The following is a 24,777-nucleotide window of genomic DNA, read 5'->3' on the forward strand; positions in this document are numbered from 1 at the left end:
GTCCAATTTACAGTAGCTATTACAGTGAAAGAAAACCATGCTATTGTTTGATGAGAGTGCACAGTTCTGAACATGAAAATGTATTAATAAACAAATTGGTCAGTCTTCATACAAAATGTTGAACAGAAATGCAATGGTTCACTGGATCAGTCTAAAACTTTGCACACATACTGCCACCATTTGGTGGCCAAAATATATATTGCACTTGGGCTGGAATAATACACTATGGCCTTTCTCTTGCATTTCAAAGGTGATGGTAGCAAAAACATTTTTTTTTAAACTAACGTTTATTTCTTTGTATTATATTTTACCAGATCGAATGTCTTATATTCTCATAAATATAAGACATGGTACCAAGAATATGCATATCCTTGCTTCAGTGCCTGAGCTACAGGCAGTTAGATTTGGGTATGTCATTTTAGACGAAAATTGAAAAAAAAGGGAGGATCCTTAAAATCCTTTCAGTCTGGAAAAACCGCAGGGCTTGATGGCATACCGGTAAAGGCATATCAATCCTTTTTTGATATACTCAAAGCTCCATTGTTAGCTTGTTTTAACTACTCCTATAGAAATGGTAGTCTGTCAGGTACTAAGCGGAAAGGTCTGACTTCACTATTATTAAAACAAGATGGCAATAATAAAGGTCCAGTCCATCTTAAAAACTGGAGTCCTCTTACACTTCAATGTTGTGATGCAAAAATAGTAGCTAAATGCATAGCACTCAGAAATAAAAAGTATTTACCAGGTATTGTTCATCCTGATCAGACAGTTTTTTTTTACATGGCCGAACATCATAAAACATCTAAGAAGCCAGGCCTGGTATTTATAGCAGATTTTGAAAAGGCCTTTGATAAAGTAAGACTGGATTTTTAAAATTTTGGTCATTTTCTTATAAAATGAGTAAAAGTAATGTATAGCAACCCCAGGTGTATAATAGTAAATTACGGCTATTTCTCAGAGAGTCTTGAATTGTCAAAAGGAGTTAAACAAGGGTGCCCGCTGTCACCATATCTATTTGTTTTGGCCATCGAAATGCTAGCTATTAAAATCAGAACAAATAACAACATTAAAGGATTAGAAATCCAGGGAGAGATGGAGTACAGGTCAAGGGAAGCATGGGCGGATGGCTGGAAACCAGGTGAGGAGGCTGAGGCTGGAGCAAGAGGGGTTGAGAGGGGAATCCAAGGGATTAATAGAGTGGGGAATCCAGGACAGAGTAGCAGGATGATGAGGTGTGGGACTGGAGACAGGGACCAGAGTCAGAGCAGGCAGAATGAGCAGAGATTACGATCTGGCAGTGTGGAAGTGGCAGGGCTGAGTATTAGTAGAGGTCTTGATTATGGAACAGGTTGCAGCTGGTGGGGATCTACTCTGACTCCAGCACACCTGTCTCTGCACGCGCACGCATACACGCACACACACACACACACACACACACACACACACGCACACGCACACACAGAAAGAGGGAAAGAGCACCGGGGGAGGCGGCAGGTCAAGGAGTCACCGGAAGAGCAGTAAAGGGCGTTGCAGGAGTAGATGTGACAGGCTTAAAACAAAGGTGTCCATGTATGCCGGTGACAAGTTTTATATTAAGTCCACAAGCTAGATCCGTGCAATGTCTCATTGAAGATCTAGATGACTTTTATGGACCTAATTATGATAAGTGCACAATATTACATATTGGATCTTTAATTACCCTGCAGTTTACCTATATAATGGGCTGAAGGTGAAGTAGACATAATTGGTATTCATATCACAAAATATATACATGAGTTCTCCACAATGAAACTTGTAAAAATAGACAAGATCCTGCAACAATGGAGAGGTAAACACATGTCTACTTATGGAATAATTGTCCTAATTAACTCCATAGTCATATCTCAGTTTACTCACTTACTTATGGCGCTGCCTACTCCTGATGATTCGTTTTTTCAAATCATATGAGCAAAAAATATTTAGCTTTATCTGGGTCGCTAAAACCAGAGAAGATAAAACGTGCCTATCTATTTAATGAATATGAATTGGGTGAGTTGAGATCAAATATAAAAGCACTAAAACGCTCTATAAAAGCTTCACTTATTGAAACGTTTTACTTGAACCCTAAATGATTCTCAAGTAGATTGCTAAGAAAAGCTCATCCACTGTTTAAAAATGGCCTTTTTGCCTTTGTGCAGATTGTCATGTCTCATTTTTGATTAATTGAAAATGAATGATTAATTAAACAAGTATTGCAGAGCTGGCTACAATTTCAATTTCACCCCCCTGAAAAGATAGAACAAATATTACAACCAATATTATGGCTGAAGTCAAATATGTTGGTTAATAAAATACCCGTATTTATTGGAAAGATGTTTGAAAAGGCTATTTAAAAAAAAATTATATTGTAAATTAGAATGGTAGAGTTATCTATTTCATGGAGTTATCAGAATTGTACGGGAAGGTCTGCTCAATCCAAGATTATAAGCAATTGATTATAGCGACACCTAAAAAATGGAGGAGGCAGGTGGCAGCGGGAGGAGGTACAGTAGGGAACTGGTCTGTCTGCCTAATATAAAGAATCAAAACTGGCGGAGGAATAAACATAGCATAAATTGGAAAGTATACCAGTTTCATTTGAGGACCAGGATGTTGACAGCTGTGCCATACAGATTGCGAAATAGTTGGGAAGAGATGTTTGATGTACCAATTCCATGGTACATGGTTCACATGGCTAACCATGTGTATGTAACAAATACAATTTGATTTGATTTGGTATAGGGTGTGTGAGTCGATTAAAAAAACGACTCAAGATTCAAGACATTGTGCTTTTCAGCTAAAATTATTATATAGAATTCTTGCCACCAACAAAATGTTGAATATTTGGGGCATACAATCATCAAAGCTCTGCAGATTTTGTTGTGAGGACACAGAATCAAAATAATATTTATTTTGTTATTGCCCTCAGGAAGCCTGTTTCTGGTCTCAGGCTCAGGAATGGCTGAAAATGCATAACATTGATCTACAATTGACCCTAGAAATAGTACTGTTGGGAGATCTGGAGAGATATACTAATACTCTTAGTAAAAGTACTGATCTTCAACTCACAATCTATGGATTCTATTCGATTAGATAGATTGATATTGGTGAGTAGAAATCTGAAGAGGGTGGCCAGCAGAGATAGATGGGATGGGCTGAGGGAAGCTGAGGGTTGGGATGTGGAACTGGAGACAAGTGGGAGTGGAGTTGTTGGGCGGGGGATAGAAAGACGGTCAAAGATACAAATAAAACAATTAAAACTTAGCAAAAAGTAAGTTTGAATGACACTGATGGGCAATGGTGTTTCAGCTAATGTCAGTTTGTCTGATGGCTGATGCAGTGCATGTGTTCGTACACATGGATATACAGTGGCAAGAAACAGTATCTGTTCATTTTGTTGTTTGTTGGTGCATGAGGTGGGAGGCACAGTAGCCTAGCGGTTAGAGTGTTGGGTAGGATCCCATCCCCGAGCTGACGAGGTAAAAAATATTTTGTTTTGCCCCTAAACAAGGCAGTTAACTCACTGTTCCCCGGTAGGCCATCATTGTAAATAAGAATTTGTTCTTAACTGACTTGCCTAGTTAAATAAAGGTTAACAGTAACTTAACAATGATATTATAGCCTCAATGTGTATGTATGTGTGTGTGTGTGTGTATGTTACCTGGGTAGTATCGGGCCAGTCCAGTAGCACTACCAAACACCTGCCAGAGCAGAGTAGGGTCATCCTCTCTGTTCTTCTTAAACACACCCTCCAGTGCCTCCGTCCAGTTCAACTCATTCAGCACGATGGTGGCTACACACACACACACACACACACACACACACACACACACACACACACACACACACACACACATACACAAAACAGGTTGTAATGTAGAAACATGACATGTTTTAGTCTTATCCAGAGTGACTTCCAGTTAGTACATTCATCTGAAGATAGCTAGCTGGGAAAACCACATATCACAGTCATAGTAAGTACATTCATCTGAAGATAGCTAGCTGGGAAAACCACATATCACAGTCATAGTAAGTACATTCATCTGAAGATAGCTAGCTGGGAAAACCACATATCACAGTCATAGTAAGTACATTTCATCTGAAGATAGTACATTCATCTGAAGATAGCTGGGAAAACCACATATCACAGTCATAGTAAGTACATTCATCTGAAGATAGCTAGCTGGGAAAACCACATATCACAGTCATAGTAAGTACATTCATCTGAAGATAGCTAGCTGGGAAAACCACATATCACAGTCATAGTAAGTACATTCATCTGAAGAAGCTGGGAAAACCACATATCACAGTCATAGTAAGTACATTCATCTGAAGATAGCTGGGAAAACCACATATCACAGTCATAGTAAGTACATTCATCTGAAGAAGATGGGAAAACCACATATCACAGTCATAGTAAGTACATTCATCTGAAAGCTGGGAAAACCACATATCACAGTCATAGTAAGTACATTCATCTGAAGATAGCTAGCTGGGAAAACCACATATCACAGTCATAGTAAGTACATTCATCTGAAGATAGCTAGCTGGGAAAACCACATATCACAGTCATAGTAAGTACATTCATCTGAAGATAGCGAGCTGGGAAAACCACATATCACAGTCATAGTAAGTACATTCATCTGAAGATAGCTAGCTGGGAAAACCACATATCACAGTCATAGTAAGTACATTCATCTGAAGATATAGCTGGGAAAACCACATATCACAGTCATAGTAAGTACATTCATCTGAAGATAGCTAGCTGGGAAAACCACATATCACAGTCATAGTAAGTACATTCATCTGAAGATAGCTAGCTGGGAAAACCACATATCACAGTCATGAAGATAAGTACATATCATCATAGTAAGTACATTCATCTGAGCTGGGAAAACCACATATCACAGTCATAGTAAGTACATTCATCTGAAGATAGTAAGCTGGGAAAACCACATATCACAGTCATTCATCTGAAGATAGCTAGCTGGGAAAACCACATATCACAGTCATAGTAAGTACATTCATCTGAAGATGAAGATAGCTAGCTGGGAAAACCACATATCACAGTCATAGTAAGTACATTCATCTGAAGATAGCTAGCTGGGAAAACCACATATCACAGTCATAGTAAGTACATTCATCTGAAGATAGCTAGCTGGGAAAACCACATATCACAGTCATAGTAAGTACATTCATCTGAAGATAGCTAGCTGGGAAAACCACATATCACAGTCATAGTAAGTACATTCATAGCTGGGAAAACCACATATCACAGTCATAGTAAGTACATTCATCTGAAGATAGCTAGCTGGGAAAACCACATATCACAGTCATAGTAAGTACATTCATCTGAAGATAGCTAGCTGGGAAAACCACATATCACAGTCATAGTAAGTACATTCATCTGAAGATAGCTAGCTGGGAAAACCACATATCACAGTCATAGTAAGTACATTCATCTGAAGATAGCTAGCTGGGAAAACCACATATCACAGTCATAGTAAGTACATTCATCTGAAGATAGCTAGCTGGGAAAACCACATATCACAGTCATAGTAAGTACATTCATCTGAAGATAGCGAGCTGGGAAAACCACATATCACAGTCATAGTAAGTACATTCATCTGAAGATAGCGAGCTGGGAAAACCACATATCACAGTCATAGTAAGTACATTCATCTGAAGATGGCTAGCTGGGAAAACCACATATCACAGTCATAGTAAGTACATTCATCTGAAGATAAGCTGGGAAAACCACATATCACAGTCATAGTAAGTACATTCATCTGAAGATAGCTAGCTGGGAAAACCACATATCACAGTCATAGTAAGTACATTCATCTGAAGATAGCTAGCTGGGAAAACCACATATCACAGTCATAGTAATTACATTTATCTGAAGATGGCTAGCTGGGAAAACCACATATCACAGTCATAGTAAGTACATTCATCTGAAGATAGCTAGCTGGGAAAACCACATATCACAGTCATAGTAAGTACATTCATCTGAAGATAGCTAGCTGGGAAAACCACATATCACAGTCATAGTAAGTACATTCATCTGAAGATGGCTAGCTGGGAAAACCACATATCACAGTCATAGTAAGTACATTCATCTGAAGATAGCTAGCTGGGAAAACCACATATCACAGTCATAGTAAGTACATTTCCCTCAATAAAGTAGCTATCAGCAAAGTCAGAGTTAGTAAGGGGGAAAAAGGAAGAGGAAGTGGTGTGAGGGGGGGTGATGTGGGATTATTTAAGACACTCGGGTTTCAGATGTTTTTGGTAGATGGGCAGGGACTCTGCTGTCCTAGCTTCATAGGGAAGCTGTTTCCACCACTGGGTGGGTGTGAGGACAGAGAAGAGCTTGGACTGGGCTGAGTGGTAACTGCCCTCCCGTGGGGGTGGGAGGGCAAAGGGACCAGATGTGGCAGAACACAGTTGAACCTAGTCTGAGCTGTCATATTTAACAAAGCACATTCAAGAGGAGAGATGAAAGATCTGAAAACAGGAGGGGTGTGGGTATTTTATGCATGTGCAGAGCACTGAACTGTGTCAACGATTCACAGATACACCAAAATGTACACACTCTTTCTTACACAAGGATTAGACACAAACACAGGCACACATCTCTCTCTTCTCCATCCATCTTTCTTTCACACAAATTCAATGCCAACTCCTTGTCATGCCAAACATGACATTGGCATTACAACGCAAAAACATATCTTGACAAAACAGTTCCAGATGACAATGCCTCGACAGAGAGATAAAGCTGCAGACTGTTTCCTCAGACAGAAGATTCATCAACATGCAGACACATGCCCACTCTCCATCCCTCTCCCATCTCTCTCCCACTGGAGACAGGGGCAAATACACCCCCCCCCAAAAGCAATAACTGACCGTGTCCAAGGGCTAGCATTTAGACCTGACTAACTAATTCAACCATTCTTCACTTTATCCCAGGAGACACAAAGGAACGCCAGCGTGGACGTGTTTAGCAATACTTGGTCTATACCAGGTCAAATACTATTTCTAGGGGGTTAGTGTGAAGGTTAGTATTATGGTTAAGGTTAGGGTTAGAGTTATGTAAAATAGGATTTTGAATGGGACTGAATTGTGTGTCCCCACAAGGTTAGTTATACAAGACTGTGTGTGTGTGTGTATAAATAAAGCAAAATGAGAAGATATGCAAACACCACCAGGGAAGAGGCTAACCAGAGACCAACATATCAGTCACTATGTCATTATAATTATAATTATTAGGGAAGTGCATGAGTAATCGAGTACTTGAGTACTCTAATTTATGTCAAAAATCCATCTTTAACCAGAGATCCATATTTTTTTTAAATACTCCGTGGCAATAAAGCGCTAGGCACGGATATCAAGCTGTTTCGAGTTTGTGTATATATTACAGGGACGTTTTTGTTTGTTTTGGACTTCGGTGAGGGATTAATTCGATTAATTATGACTATTTTGAGGAAGTATACGCCGGCTACAGCATCTCAAAATGGACAAACAGTACTATTGCCGCTATTGTCAAATTTTTCAAGTGACGGTACTTTAAGGGAGTATGCGTCTACTCGTTCAGTTCAGCTAGCCGAGTTCGAGTCCGAGTCCAGCCAAACTGAAGCATGCTGACACCTTTAGAGTACCGTAATCTGTATTTACAAATCGCAGAACATCAAAAATCTGTTTTAAACCATTTCACCTGCGTTTTGATTAGAAGTTCAGTGTATCTGTTTGCTTCAATAGAGTGATCAAAGGCGTGCAACTGTCGTGTTACATTTACATTTACATTTAATACATTTGTGAAACACATTCTTCAGAAACAGCTTAATTTTCATCAGATGACAACAGAAGTGCTACTCTATTTGGCTGGCAGCCACACAAGTAAATGGGCTTACAATGAAAAAGAAAGGTATTTTTTTGTTAAAACGATGCATGGCAATCAAATTTATAATGTTTACAATAGAAAGAATGCAGCCAGCTACATTTCCTAATCGAATGTTTAGCTTGTAGTGAATCTAGCATTTAAAAAAAATAATGACTTGTGTCATGCACAAAGTAGATGTCCTAACCCGATTTGCTAAAACTATAGTTTGTTAACAATAAATTAGTGTAGTGGTTGAAAAACGAGTTTTAATGTTTCACTAACTTAAGTGTATGTAGACTTCCAACTTCAACTGTATATGGGGCAATTTAGAAATTCTAACTTGTTATCTGTAATGGTTATGATAAATTAGGCATTGCTGCGTACTGTTAGCATATAGGTAAATGCACATATTTTTTTCCAGTGCGGGACTTGTGTTGTAAAAAGTAATTTTCATGTAATTTGAGTACTCGAGTACTCAAAAAATTATAATAAGAGTACTCGAAACAGTCGGAAAAATGTCAAAAGCCCATCCCTAATAGTCATTCACATTCTAGGCAACTGGTTTCTAAACTTCACCCCAATTACATCCCTTCTTTCTCTTAATCTCTCTCACCCTCCTTCTCTCTGTCCTTCCTCGCTCTCCTGTAGCCCGAGGATCCACTTATCACCTGATTGATGGATAGCCTTCTCTCTCTCTTGTGTGTGTGTAACACAGTTTGAGGTTCTGATTCAAACTGAGGAGGATATGAGAGGTAGGTGGACTGACACAGGTGTGTGTGTCTGTGGAGAAGAGTGATGGATGTGTCTTTTCTTGTGTGTGTGTGTGTGTGTGTGTGATGGATGCTCTATGTTGTGGGAGGGTACAGGCATTATGAATGTAATGACACAGACAGCTGAGAGACCAGACCGCTGTCACATCACACTCACTATGATGGATGGACCACACACACACACACACACACACACACACACACACACACACACACACACACACACACACACACACACACACACACACACACACACACACACACACACACACACACACACACACCTCCATCCATCCATCTCTCCATTTCACTCCCTCTCTCTCCTCCCCACCCTCTCACACTCTCTCGTTGAATGTGTACACGTCTGTGTGAGTGTGTGAGTGTGATAGATAGATAGATAGATAGATAGATCATGTATTGATAGATATATCTAGATCATGTATTGGGTTAGTGTGAAAGATATGTATCCTGTATTAGTTGTGTGTAATAGATATGTATCATGTATTGGGTGTGTGTGATATATATGTATCATGTATTGGGTGTGTGTGATATTTATGTATCATGTATTGGGTGTGTGTGATATATATGTATCATGTATTGGGTGTGTGTGTGTGATATATATGTATCATGTATTGGGTGTGTGTGATATATATGTATCATGTATTGGGTGTGATATGTCTTATCTGTGTGTAAAGAAAACACACCTCATTTGTATATGCAGCTACCTCTAGAGGGAGAAAGATAATAAAGCTAGAGCTGTGTGTGTGTGTGTGTGTGTGTGTGTGTGTGTGTGTGTAGGGGCATCATTATAAAAACATTACATTCCTATCTTGCATTGTGGGGATGTGATCTGAATGAACGTGGCTACAGTGGCTGTCTCCCTCTGTGTGATATACAACCATAGTCTTTGGATCTTTAAGTTCATAGTTCAGCCACACCTCAGATTATTCCATTGGTTAGTGCATGCCTAACAAAGCCAAGTATAACAAGCTCATATAAATTATTACAACATGTCAAATGTTCAGTTCAGCAGCATATTGGGAAAGAAAATACTGCAGTTGTGGAGCATGTTTCTGTATGTACAGTGTTATTGGTGACAAGATATGATCAAGAGGCTGGGCCTCAAGATGTTTCTGTATGTACAGTGTTATTGGTGACAAGATATGATCAAGAGGCTGAGCCTCAAGATGTTTCTGTATGTACAGTGTTATTGGTGACAAGATATGATCAAGAGGCTGGGCCTCAAGATGTTTCTGTAAGTACAGTGTTATTGGTGACACGATATGATCAAGAGGCTGAGCCTCAAGATGTTTCTGTATTAGATTTCTTGTTTAACATTTTCTAAGGTAGCAATGGGAGCTCTGATTATGGCTCCTGCCCATTAGTGAATTCATAGATGCTTGTATGCGCTATCTCCCTCCTGCGCTATCGCCCTCCTTCCCTCTCTCCCTCCTTCCCTCTCTCTCTCTCATTTGTGAGGAAGATGAGGTGTGGTTTTCCAACTCTGTTAGTCATGTCTGTTCTAATATTCCCAACATTCTGTTTCTACATCTCCCATCGGGGACAATGAATACACACGCACACACGTTCATCCATCGCTTCCACCAGGAAGGTTGATTTCCTAAACCTGCTGCTCCCTCTTGACTGGAAAATCCAATTTTCCCCCCAGAGCGAGGCCAGCCCTGGCCTATTCCTGGAGCCACATGGACTCTGGGTCAAATTGAACAGTTGGAACCTCTCTCACGAATGCATCTGCTCTCTGGTTCTTTCACTTTTTCTCTCTCGCTCTCTCTCTCTCTCTCTCAGCAGAACAATACTATACAGAAGAGAACACCTTGGGTTTTCCAATGTTTTGTTGTAGGAAACATTCACATGTAAACTACAGCATACAGATGCAAACAAACTTCAACGACATGGGAAACAACATACACACACCATGTTGTTTCTCTCCATTGCCCATGCACTTCCAACACTTTTTTTTATTAATTAAATAATCCAGTTTAAGTATACGATGATTGACGAGAAAAGTACATTCCAACCCAACGAGTATATTACTGCACCATCATGTGCCATGTTGTCACACCCTGACCATAGTTTATTTGTATGTTTCTATGTTTTGGTTGGTCAGGGTGTGATCTGAGTGGGCATTCTATGTTGGATGTCTTGCTTGTCTATTTCTATGTCTGGCCTGATATGGTTCTCAATCAGAGGCGGGTGTTAGTCATTGTCTCTGATTGGGAACCATATTTAGGTAGCCTGGGTTTCACTGTGTGTTTGTGGGTGATTGTTCCTGTCTCTGTGTTTGTTGCACCAGATAGGGCTGTTTTGGTTTTCCACGTTGGTTGTTTTGTATTGTTCGTGTTTTCATCTTCATTAAAGATGTATCTAACTAACCACGCTGCATTTTGGTCCGATCCTTGTTCCACCTCTTCGTCAGAGGAGGAGTTAGAAGAAACTCGTTACACATGTCGTGAAAAATGCAGACAGGCAGATGAAAAGCACATTTACATTGTAATACTTCTGACAGCCAACATTCTAACTCCGCCCATAACTTTTGGACTTTATAGCATTCCCAGAACGCATGGAATATTGGGTTTTCTGATTTCTATGGGGATTTTTAATAGAGATATTGGTCAGGTCGGCTATGTGTACCTACTAAACAAACAATCATATTTCCAAGGACATTAAACAAAGCTCTCTCTCTCTTCCTTCCTCACTCATCTCTTTCTTTGCTTCTCTCCCGCTCCAAGTGAGACCCAAACCCATACTATTATCCAGAACTACACTGACAGATACTGTACTCATTACGCTCCACCATCAGTTTGGTCCACCATCATCAATCACAAGCCTTCCCCAAAGAGAGCGGGAGTAACCATGGGAACCATCCCTGACCCTAGCCAGCAAGGAGTCTGGAAAAGGACAAGATACACACACACATGCTAGCACCCTAGCTCACATGGACACCTAATTTCCCACATGCACCCTCTCCCCCTCTCTGTGAGGTCAGTAGTGGGTAACCTTGGTTCCAGACGCTATCCCAGCAGGCTGAGGGGCATGCTGAAGGAGTGACTCCATCCTACTGCTCTTAGTGTGAGGGCTGACGCAACACACTACACGCTAATGACCCAGCGCACGCACATGCATGCAAGTCTAATCACACACATATGAACACACACAGAAAGCAGCAGCAGCACCCATCAATATTAGACATAGCAGCGGGAGCTAATATCAGAAGAGCTTCTAGACAGCAGATAATTACCAGTAAAATACAACTCTACCAACCAACCTAAAAGAGCCCCACAGTGGAGGTACCCATAAAACCTAGCGTTTCTAAAATCCCCTATGGGAAAAATGAATGGTGAAAAAATGATTGTAACCATTTTCTTGTTTGACTGCTAGGTTTTATGGGTTTTATGACTCATACTGTGATACTCTATCACACCAACCAAATAGCAAACTAACTGTACCACATACTGTATCCTACCCCGTATAGAGTATAGAGTACATAAGTCTCTTAAATATTATGGCTGACTGCAGACAACACGGAGAAGACATGATGTCATGTGGGGATGTTGTCTCCATAGGGAGAATATTGTGTCTGAACAATACAGATGATCAATAGAATACTTTCCAAAGACCCATGGTCCTGTATGGCTCAGTTGGTAAAGCATTGTGCTTGCATCGCCATGATTGTGGGTTAAATTCCAGGGACCACCCATATGTAAACATGTATGCATCCATGACTGTAAGTTGCTTTGGATAAAAGACACAAAGAACAAACATAATAATGCTGCTCTGCTGTTATTAAAGGTGCCATTTCTCTAGGGATTTGTATGTGTCGTTCTGCTGTTATTAAAGGTGCCATTTCTCTAGGGATTTGTATGTGTCGTTCTGCTGTTATCCTGTTAAATCTATGGGGGCGCTATTTCATTTTTGGATAAAAAGACGTGCCCATTTTAAGCGCAATATTTTGTCGCAAAAAGATGCTCGACTATGCATATAATTGACAGATTTGGAAAGAAAACACTCTGAGGTTTCCAGAACTGCAAAGATATTGTCTGTGAGTGCCCCAGAACAGGAGCTACAGGCAAAACCAAGAGGAAACTGCAACCAGGAAATGAGCAGGATTTTTGAGGCTCTGTTTTTCATTGTCTCCTTATATGGCTGTGAATGCGACAGGAATGATCCTGCCCTATCTATCGTTTCCCCAAGGTGTCTGCAGCATTGTGACGAATTTGTAGGCATATCATTGGAAGATTGACCATAAGAGACTCCATTTGCCAGGTGTCCGCCCGGTGTCCTCCGTCGAAATTGTTGCGTCATTTTCAGCTGCTGGTATTTTTCCATGGGATTCTGAGACGAAAGCAGCATCCGAAGTTCTTCGAAGGTAAATTATTTTATTTATTTGGTTTTCTGGTTTTTGTGAAAATGTTGCATGCTAAATGATATGCTAAATGCTAAGCTAGCTATCAATACTCTTACACAAATGCTTGATTTGCTATGGTTCAAAAGCATATTTTGAAAATCTGAGATGACAGTGTTGTTAAGAAAAGGCTAAGCTTGAGAGCAGGCATATTTATTTCATTTCATTTGCGATTTTCAGAAATCGTTAACGTTGCGTTATGGTAATGAGCCTGAGGCTGTATTCACGATCCCGGATCCGGGATGGGTAGTATAAAGGTGCCATTTCTCTAGGGATTTGTATGTGTTGTTCTGCTGTTATTAAAGGTGCCATTTCTCTAGGGATTCGTATGTGTCGTTCTGCTGGTATTAAAGGTACCATTTCTCTAGGGATTTGTATGTGTCGTATCCATGGTTACAATGTGTGTGTGTACGTGTATGTGCACTCACAGCCATCGTAGATGTCAGTAGGGATGTGTACAGCAGTGTGGTTGTGAGAGGTGAGGCGTTTAAACAACATATCTTCCTTAAAGGCTGGCCTGATCCGGTTCTTCCGACCCTCTGTCTCATTCACCTCCAACTAGAGGAGAGGAGAAAGGGAGCGGGTCAGACAGTGTCAGACAGGGATTTAGAACAGAGTAACACCTATGTCCACTGTTAGACTGTCTGGATCTGGATGTAACAGGGAGCCTAATAGAGTAGATGTACATGTCCATTTCTATCAGGCTACTGTGCTGAACAGCTGTCCATCATTAGACACCTGTTGAGTGGTTCTATACCTCACTGGATCAGAGGAAGGAATGGTGTGGAGGAAGCTGGGTTAAACCGGCCTCAGCTTCAAGGCTGAAACTGCCTGTAACAACCTCTGTGGATGAACATGACACATTTCTTCCACATACAGCCTACTATTAAAGGAGAGAAGACAAAGCTTGATATTGATATTTCCAAAAGTGTGTTTACCAATTCACATCAATGGGAGAGAGGGAGAGGGACAGAGAGACAAGGGAGAACGAGAGAGGGAGAGACAGTGAAGAGGGAGCGAGCGAAAGAGAGAGAGAGAGAGCAAATAGAGAGAAGAGAAAAAAAGGGGAGATAGAGAGAGGGGGAGAGCGAATAGAGAGAGAGAGCGAAGAGAGAGAGAAGAGAGAGAGAGAGCGAAGAGAGAGAGAGCGAAGAGAGTGAGTGAGAGAGAGAGAGCGAATAGAGAGAGAAGAGAAGAGAAAGAAAGGGGAGATAGAGAGAGAGGGAGAGTGAAGAGAGAGAGAGTGAAGAGAAAGAGAGCGAAGAGAGAGTGAAGAGAGAGTGAAGAGAGAGAGAAGAGAGAGAGAGCGAAGAGAGTGAGTGAGAGAGAGAGAGAGAGAGAGAGAGAGCGAAGAGAAAGAGAGGAGAGCTAGAGATAGAGCGAAGAGAGAGAGTGAAGAGAAAGAGAGTGAACAGAGAGAGAGAGAGCGAACAGAGAGAGAGAATGGGGGAAGGGGAATAGGAAGAGTCTCATAATAAAGCAACAGTAGCAGCTCATACATCTCAACTGTCAATTAGTAGAAGCACACCAGGGACCTCTTCACCTGAGAGAAAGGAAGAGAAGGGGGATATGAAGACAGGGAGGGAGGTGTGAGGGATGAAGATAGAAATGGATTGAGGAGGTTGGGAAAAGAAGGGGAGCAAAGAGGGTTAACGGGGAAGGGAAAAGAAGGAGAGTGAGAAAGAGAATGAGAAAGAGAGAGAAAGAGAAGGGGGAGCTGTCCTAGACTAAACCACCAGTCTGTATCGAAGTGAGATTGTGGGTTGATTATAGATGCAGCTCTGTGTGAGAATCATGTATTTGTTCGAGAAGGAAGAAAAATACTCACATTGTCCTTTGCATTGTAGTACACAATGTCACCATCCTGAAACAAATAATACAAATATCTTAGTGAGCATTTGTGTGTGTGTGTGTGTGTGTGTGTGTGTGTGTGTGTGTGTGTGTGTGTGTGTGTGTGTGTGTGTGTGTGTGTGTGTGTGTGTGTGTGTGTGTGTGTGTGTGTGTGTGTGTGTGTGTGTGTGTACTGTATGTGTGTGTACATACTGTACGTGTGCAAGTGTGTTTGTTTGACAGCGAGAGAGAGAGAGAGAGAGAGAGAGAGAGAGAGAGAGAGAGAGAGAGAGAGAGAGAGAGAGAGAGAGAGAGAGAGAGAGAGAGGGGTACTCGTTAGGTAGAGGCCATCGGTGGACATTTAATGGCCTATAATATGGAATGGATGATAACAGTTCATTTTATAACAACAACAATAAACCATATTGGTCTTGTTCTATTATACTGGATGCATGGCCGCCAACTCAAGCATGCCAGTGTGTGTGTCTGTGTGTGTGTGTGAGTGAGTGTGTGTCTGTGTCTTTGTCTTTGTATGTGTGTGTGTCTGTGTGTCTGTCTTTGTATGTGTGTGTGTCTGTCTTTTTACGTGTGTGTGTGTCTTTCTTTTTGTGTGTGTGTGTGTGTGTGTCTGTCTTTGTATATGTGTGTGTGTGTGTCTGTCTTTGTATATATGTGTGTCTGTGTGTCTGTCTTTGTATGTGTCTGTGTCTGTGTGTCTGTCTTTGTATGTGTGTGTGTGTGTGCGTCTTTCTTTGTATGTGTGTGTGTCTGTGTGTCTGTCTTTGTATGTCTGTGTATCTGTCTTTGTATGTGTGTGTGTGTGTCTGTGTGTGCAGTGTTTACCCTATATTGATTTAGCTAACCACACTACCCTTGCCACCACCGCTGAAACAAAATCCTAGGGGAAACACTAGTGTGTTTGTTGAAGCCATATCTTCCCTCCTCTCTAACCCATAAAGAGAGCAGTGAGAGAACACCATCTACAGTACGGTCATCTGAGGTTGCCGTCTCTCAGCCAATGAGTAGTGAGTGTTCCAGTACTAAACAGCTGACACACATCAGCCACATTCTTACTATACATTGGGGATGGGAGGGGTGACTTACAGCTACAGTATATAATGTAAATGCAATGTTGGTTATAATTAGAATCAGCGTTTTACCGCATACTCATCCTTCCACTGGTGTTCCATCTGGAAATTCTCAGCAAATGTGGCCAGAGTCTAGAAGAGACAAAGATAACACATAAAAAATGTATATTTTACATATACAGTGAGGGAAAAAAGTATTTGATCCCCTGCTGATTTTGTACGTTTGCCCACTGAAATGATCAGTCTATAATTTTAATGGTAGGTTTATTGGAACAGTGAGAGACAGAATAACAACAAATACATCCAGAAAAACTCATTTCTAAAATGTTATAAATTTATTTGCATTTTAATGAGGGAAATACGTTTTTGACCCCCTCTCAATCAGAAAGATTTCTGGCTCCAAGGTGTCTTTTATACAGGTAACGAGCTGAGATTAGGGGCACACTCTTAAAGGGAGTGCTCCTAATCTCAGTTTGTTACCTGTATAAAAGACACCTGTCCACAGAAGCAATCAATCAATCAGATTCCAGACTATCCACCATGGCCAAGACCAAAGAGCTCTCTAATGATGTCAGGGACAAGATTGTAGACCTACACAAGGCTGGAATGGGCTACAAGACCATCGCCAAGCAGATTGGTGAGAAGGTGACAACAGTTGGTGCGATTATTCGCAAATGGATGAAACACAAAAGAACTGTCAATCTCCCTCGGCCTGGGGATCCATGCAAGATCTCACCTTGTGGAGTTGCAATGATCATGGGAACGGTGAGGAATCAGCCCAGAACTACACGGGAGGATCTTGTCAATGATCTCACGGCAGCTGGGACCATAGTCACCAAGAAAACAATTGGTAACACACTACGCCGTGAAGGACTGAAATCCTGCAGCGCCCGTAAGGTCCCCCTGCTCAAGAATGCACATATACATGCCCGTCTGAAGTTTGTCAATGAACATCTGAATGATTCAGAGGACAACTGGGTGAAAGTGTTGTGGTCAGATGAGACCAAAATGGAGCTCTTTGGTATCAACTCAACTCGCCGTGTTTGGAGGAGGAGGAATGCTGCCTATGACACCAAGAACACCATCCCCACCGTCAAACATGGAGGAGGAAACATTATACTTTGGAGGTGTTTTTCTGCTAAGGGGACAGGACAACTTCACCGCATCAAAGGGACGATGGACGGGGCCATGTACCGTCAAATCTTGGGTGAGAACCTCCTTCCCTCAGCCAGGGCATTGAAAATGGGTCGTGATGGGTATTCCAGCATGACAATGACCCAAAACACACGGACAAGGCAACAAAGGAGTGGCTCAAGAAGAAGCACATTAAGGTCCTGGAGTGGCCTAGCCAGTCTCCAGACCTTAATCGCATATATAATCTGTGGAGGGAGCTGAAGGTTTGAGTTGCCAAATGTCAGCCTCGAAACCTCAATGACTTGGAGAAGATCTGCAAAGAGGGACAAAATCCCTCCTGAGATGTTTGCAAACCTGGTGGCCAACTACAAGAAACGTCTGACCTCTGTGATTGCCAACAAGGGTTTTGCCACCAAGTACTAAGTCATGTTTTGCAGAGGGGTCAAATACTTATTTCCCTCATTAAAATGCAAATCAATTTATAACATTTTTGACATGTGTTTTTCTGGATTTTTTTTTGTTGTTATTCTGTCTCTCACTGCTCAAATAAACCTACCATTCAAATTATAGACTGATAATTTCTTTGCCAGTGGGCAAACGTACAAAATCAGCAGGGGATCAAATACTTTTTCCCCTCACTGTATAGGTAACACAACATTTTGAGTCCCCCTGTAGATACAGTGTTACCCATATTTTTGACATATTCAGATGACAAAATGGCATATTTCAATATGGAAACATCACTAAAGAGATTATCCAGTACTTTGGTATACTTTTTAGCCAGTAGTTCTGAAAGCAGCGCTCACGAGCCAAAAGTGGTCCCAGAAAATGGAATACTATGTCACATATGTGCAGATATGTGCACCACGTCATTGATCTCTCTCTCATTCTGATGTGTGTGCATCTTGCTAGCTGTCACTCAAACGGCTAGAACTCAAATTGCTAGAGGGCTGGCCCAATCGGAGGGAAATTTTGGGAAAATGGCACAAAAATGGTCCCTTGGGATTTTATGGCTAATTATGGCTAATTGAGGTAAAACAGTAATTCTGCTCATACATTTGGCATGTATGAACTACACATTGACACATCCAGCCCAAAGCTGGAGGTTTCAAAAATACATAGTAGTCATACTTAGTATACTTAGCAGTATATGTACAAAACCCATTTTACGACAGCATTATATCTCAGTTATTTAGGCACTGCCATCTCAGGCCTCAGCTTCAGGCCTCAGCTTTAAAGGTAACCAGACATTCATACAGAGATATATGGACATTGACACAGTCCAGTCAGAGGGAGCCTAGTTCTTAAGTTTAGTGAATCAGATAGAGGAATGAGAGTAACAATCTGATATAGTGCTGAAACTCATAGGGTCAGGATTTAAAGGTCACACACACTTCACCTGGGAGAGAAGGAGCTGCAGCACTCTGCAGAAAGTCAAGAGGGTGTGTGTGTGTGTGTCTCGGCTCATAGCAGAAAGTAAAGAGGATGTGTGTGTGTCTCGGCTCATAGCAGAAAGTCAAGAGGGAGGGATTACTATCTGAAGAGCTGTCAATCAAAGTAAAACACCAGAGAGGATATAACAGTGACCTCCACACACTCCTGTCTCACTCGCTCTGACACACTCACACAAGTGGGTAATGTAATTTCTGTCTACAGCTACTGTATGTCGTTGGCTATGTCAAGACACAGATCACCTTTATGTAAACTCCACAACATGATCCAGAGGGAGATACGGAGAGAGAGAGAGAGAGAGAGAGAGAGAGAGAGAGAGAGAGCGAGAGAGGCAACATACAGTAGATACAGAAATGTAGAGTGCATGTGGTGTAAGAGTTGAGGAGACGACCCGACTCCAACCCTCCAGACAGTCCAGACTAACTGCAATAGGCTGATGGTGGGTAAAGTGATCAATGCTGAGAGGGTGTGTCCCAGTATGAGGTGTGTTGTTCCAGTCTGTGGGCCTTAACTACACCCACCTGCCACGCATAAGGTCTCCAGTCAGCCCCAAGTCAACAACCAGCACCCTTGTTAGTATATAATACATACAGTATGTTAGCATCTGCCAAATGAAACTGCTAGGTGTGTAACTGTAAGTTGCTATGGACATGATGCGTCTGTGGAATGACATGGTGTTAGGTTCGTGTGTGTGTGTGTGTGTGTGTGTGTGTGTGTGTGTGTGTGTGTGTGTGTGTCTGCGCTTACTCTGACACAGGTGTAAGATTAAAATGTACCTGTGTGCGTCCAGGAAAAGGGAAGCACTGTCACGATCAGAATTAGAAAAGTAAGACAATGACAATTAGTTGCAGCAGTAAAAACACCCCCTCTCCTTGCAACCCACCCTGCTCTCCTAGGCTGAGTTCTACACATGGTTCTGCTTCCACCTCCTCTATACAAGCTGTGAGGAGCTATAAACACACAGAACTCCCGGCACCGGCACAAATACACATGCAAATATACACACGCACACACACACACACGCACACATGCACACACACACACACACACACACACACACACACACACACACACACACACACACACACACACACACACACACACACACACACACACACACACACACACACACACACACATATGTGTGAATACACAGTGTACAACTATTTCTCCCTCCATTCAGACCTCCCTTCCATCTCCTCCCATCATACTAGATCACCAGGACTGTGTCTGTGTGATGTGTAAGGATAAGATCAATGACTTCAGGTCATAATCATGTTTTATACATCACAAGATCTTGGTAATACAAAATACAGACAAATACAGAGCCAGTAATATGGCTGAATGAGCTATGATCAACAATAAAGCTACAGTCAGAGCACACACACAGTCACACATCTCCTGAGAGTGCAGATCGGGAGAAGCGTTAAAAATTCATGACAGGGTTTCGATGAGGCTCCTCTCCCCTAGAGGGAAGGAGGGGGGAGACGGGGAGATCTAATTACACCTCCTTTCTCTCTCCCCGCTCTCCCTCCCTCCCTCCCTCCCTGTCTCTTTCTCTCTCTCTCCCACCCTCCCTGTCTCTCTGTCTCTCTCTCTCTCTGTCTCTCTCTCTGTCTGTCTGTCTCTCTCTCTGTCTCTCTCTCTGTCTGTCTCTCTCTCTGTCTGTCTGTCTCTCTCTCTAACAGACAGGAGCTCAGAGGGTTATCAGCCCATCCTGAGAGGAGAACAACAACACATAGATTAACGACGCTAAACGTCACATACAGCGCATCACGCTACAGAGCTTTGATTAGATTACCGAGGTAACTACTGTCTGTGTCTCCATAACAACACCGGATATCCACCTCTCGATAAGGAGCACCAGTGTCAACAGGTAAAATGCTGATTTGATTAAAATGTGCAGAGGTAAATGTGTCTGTGGGAGTATCTATAATGAACCACATGTACTAACCTTGCCTGAGACATGAAGACTAGGCTTTTGCTCGGTTGACTAACATAGTCTTGTGGCAGGCAACTCGGGTTCAAACCCAATCGAATTATTGGAAGTATGAAACATGTTCCTGTTGTTGTAATGTGTTTTAAGGATTGTAGATGGGATGATGATGCAGAGGAGTGTAGAGGAGAGAAAATCCCTCCATCTCCATCAGAGGTGGCTGATGATGACCCAACTGTAACAGTCCAACAGGGCATGACCTCACCAGGGGTAGAGGTTGGAGGTCAGGGGTTAGGAGAGATGACAGTCAGGTCTCAGTGATAGATAACAGAATTTTAGGATTATAAAATAGTTACCACATGCTGACATACACTAGATGTGAAAACCATATGAGAAGTCTTTTGACCTACCTTGGTTTCTCAAATGATTGCCTCGCCTGGTTCGCCAACTTCTTCTCTGAGTTCAGTGTGTCAAATCGGAGGGCCTGTTGTCCGGACCTCTGACAGTCTCTATGGGGGTGCCATAGGGTTCAATTATCGGGCCGACTCTCTTCTCTGTATACATCAATGATGTCGCTCTTGCTGCTGGTGATTCTTTGATCCACCTCTACGCAGACGACACCATTCTGTATACCGCTGGTCCTTCTTTGGACACTGTGTTAACTAACCTCCAGACGAGCTTCAATGCCATACAACTCTCCTTCCGTGGCCTCCAACTGCTCTTAAACGCCTAGGTGTTTAAATACCTAGGTGTCTGGTTAGACTCACAGACTCACATTAAAAATCTCCAATCCAAAATTAAATCTAGAATCTGTTTCCTATTCCGCAACAAAGCATCCTTCACTCATGCTGCAAACATACCCTCGTAACACTATCCTACCGATCCTCGACTTCGGCGATGTCATTTACAAAATAGCCTCCAGCACTCTACTCAACAAATTGGATGCAGTCTACTACAGCGCCAACCATTTTCTCACCAAAGCTGCATATACTACCCACCACTGACCTGTACGCTCTCGTTGGCTGGCCTCGCTTCATACTCGTCGCCAAACCCACTGGCTCCAGGTCATCTACAAGTCTCTGCTAGGTAAAGCCCCGCCTTATCTCAGCTCACTGGTCACCATAGCAGCACCCACCTGTAGCACGCGCTCCAGCAGGTATATGTCACTGGTCACCCCCAAAGCCAATTCTTCCTTCGGCCGCCCCTCCTTCCTTCTGCTGCCAATGACTGGAACGAACTGCAAAAATCACTAAAGCTGGAGACTCTTACCTCCCTCACTAGCTTTAAGCACCAGCTGTCAGAGCAGCTCACAGATCACTGCACATAGCTCATCTGTAAATAGCCCATCCAATCTACCTCATCCCCATACTGTATTTATTTATTTAACTTGCTCCTTTATACCCCAGTATCTCTATTTGCACATTCATCTTCTGCAAATTCTACCATTCCAGTGTTTAATTGCTATATTGTAATTACTTCGCCACCATGGCCTATTTATTTCCTTAACTCTTTATCCTACCTCATTTTCACATGCTGTAACTCTGTGTTGTTGTATGTGTCCAACTGCTGTGCTTTATCTTGGCCAGGTCACAGTTCCAAATGAGAACTTGTTCTCAACTAGCCTACCTGGTTAAATAAAGCTTAAATAAAAATAAATAAATAAAAACCTTTAAGGGCAGGGGGTTTAAACCTATCCCAAACCTTAAGCCTTACCTTAACCATTCAGAATGAATGCCCACACTTAACCCTTACCTTAACAATTCAGAATGAATGCCCACACTTAACCCTTACCTTAACCATTCAGAATGAATGCCCACACTTAACCCTTAATTTAACCATTCAGAATGAATGCCAAATCTTAACCCTTACCTTAACCATTCAGAATGAATGCCACAACTTAACCCTTACCTTAACCATTCAGTATGAATGCCAAAACTTAACCCTTACCTTAACCATTCAGAATGAATCCCCACACTTAACCCGTACCGTAACCATTCAGAATGAATGCCAAAACTTAACCCTTACCTTAACCATTCAGAATGAATGCCCACACTTAACCCTTACCTTAACCATTCAGAATGAATGCCCACACTTAACCCTTACCTTAACCATTCAGAATGAATGCCCACACTTAACCCTTAACTTAACAATTCAGAATGAATGCCCACACTTAACCCTTACCTTAACCATTCAGAATGAATGCCCACACTAAACCCTTACCTTAACCATTCAGAATGAATGCCCACACTAAACCCTTACCTTAACCATTCAGAATGAATGCCCACACTAAACCCTTACCTTAACCATTCAGAATGAATGCCCACACTTAACCCTTAACTTAACAATTCAGAATGAATGCCCACACTTAACCCTTACCTTAACCATTCATAATGAATGCCCACACTAAACCCTTACCTTAACCATTCAGAATGAATGCCCACACTAAACCCTTACCTTAACCATTCAGAATGAATGCCCACACTAAACCCTTACCCTAACCATTCAGAATGAATGCCAAAACTTAACCCTTACCTTAACCATTCAGAATGAATCCCCACACTTAACCCGTACCGTAACCATTCAGAATGAATGCCAAAACTTAACCCTTACCTTAACCATTCAGAATGAATGCCCACACTTAACCCTTACCTTAACCATTCAGAATGAATGCCCACACTTAACCCTTACCTTAACCATTCAGAATGAATGCCCACACTTAACCCTTAACTTAACAATTCAGAATGAATGCCCACACTAAACCCTTACCTTAACCATTCAGAATGAATGCCCACACTTAACCCTTAACTTAACAATTCAGAATGAATGCCCACACTTAACCCTTACCTTAACCATTCATAATGAATGCCAAAACTTAACCCTTAATTTAACCATTCAGAATGAATGCCCACACTAAACCCTTACCTTAACCATTCAGAATGAATGCCACAACTTAACCCTTACCTTAACCATTCAGAATGAATGCCCACACTAAACCCTTACCTTAACCATTCAGAATGAATGCCCACACTAAACCCTTACCTTAACCATTCAGAATGAATGCCCACACTTAACCCTTAACTTAACAATTCAGAATGAATGCCCACACTTAACCCTTACCTTAACTATTCATAATGAATGCCCACACTAAACCCTTACCTTAACCATTCAGAATGAATGCCAAAACTTAACCCTTACCTTAACCATTCAGAATGAATGCCCACACTTAACCCTTACCTTAACCATTCAGAATTAATGCCAAAACTTAACCCTTAATTTAACCATTCAGAATGAATGCCCACACTAAACCCTTACCTTAACCATTCAGAATGAATGCCACAACTTAACCCTTACCTTAACCATTCAGAATGAATGCCAAAACTTAACCCTTACCTTAACCATTCAGAATGAATGCCAAAACTTAACCCTTACCTTAACCATTCAGAATGAATCCCCACACTTAACCCATACCGTAACCATTCAGAATGAATGCCAAAACTTAACCCTTAACTTAACCATTCAGAATGAATGCCCACACTTAACCCTTACCTTAACAATTCAGAATGAATGCCCACACTTAACCCTTACCTTAACCATTCATAATGAATGCCCACACTAAACCCTTACCTTAACCATTCAGAATGAATGCCCACACTAAACCCTTAACATCGAAATGTGATGTTTGGCAAAATGGAACAATACAGAGCAGCAGGAGCAACAAAAACACTTGGAAATGAGATGTTTGGAACAACTTTGAAATTTGACCTTTGGAGATAGTGGATGAATGTTGAATTCTGCAGTGATAATGTGAGAGCTTGTTGACAGTACAGCACTGGCTAACTGGACAACATCTCCAACCTGCAATCCCACAGAGGGATACTAGTCATAGTTGTCACTCTGCTGGTCCTGATATTTATAGACAGAGGATGCTACGATATGGAGAGGAAGTGAAAAGAGAAAGATATATATAGAGAAGAAAAAAAGAGCTTGTTTGGTAAGCATCAAGGGTCCGTTATTCCCTTCCCTCAGAACCAGGAGCAATAGCACACAATTAACATGAAGTGAGGGGCGTGGGGCTGTGTCACCATGCGTGACCACATACATAGACAAACCACTAGACAGATATCCCCCTCAATCAGGATCCAAATGGCAGCAAGAGCATTAACATCTACAGCATTTGTAGAATTCTTCAAAAAACTAAAAACACTTACAGTCATTGAGCATTATACAGTAGCTTGCAGAATCACTTG

The 24,777-nt window shown here is 41.7% G+C and overlaps 1 protein-coding gene across 1 annotated transcript in view; it reads right to left on the reverse strand.

Moving 5' to 3' along the window:
* Nucleotides 1–24,777, reverse strand: part of LOC135509304 (voltage-dependent calcium channel subunit alpha-2/delta-1) — a 90,675-nt gene that overhangs the window by 44,687 nt on the left and 21,211 nt on the right. The window contains exons 3-6 of the mRNA XM_064929841.1: nucleotides 16,081–16,140; nucleotides 14,919–14,954; nucleotides 13,519–13,648; nucleotides 3,680–3,811 (exon numbers count right to left, since the gene is read on the reverse strand). Coding sequence (XP_064785913.1) covers nucleotides 3,680–3,811; nucleotides 13,519–13,648; nucleotides 14,919–14,954; nucleotides 16,081–16,140 — 358 coding nt within the window. The remainder of the gene's footprint in view (nucleotides 1–3,679; nucleotides 3,812–13,518; nucleotides 13,649–14,918; nucleotides 14,955–16,080; nucleotides 16,141–24,777) is intronic.

The sequence above is a fragment of the Oncorhynchus masou genome, chromosome 22, assembly GCF_036934945.1.
Source record: "Oncorhynchus masou masou isolate Uvic2021 chromosome 22, UVic_Omas_1.1, whole genome shotgun sequence".
Taxonomy (NCBI): Eukaryota; Metazoa; Chordata; class Actinopteri; order Salmoniformes; family Salmonidae; genus Oncorhynchus; species Oncorhynchus masou.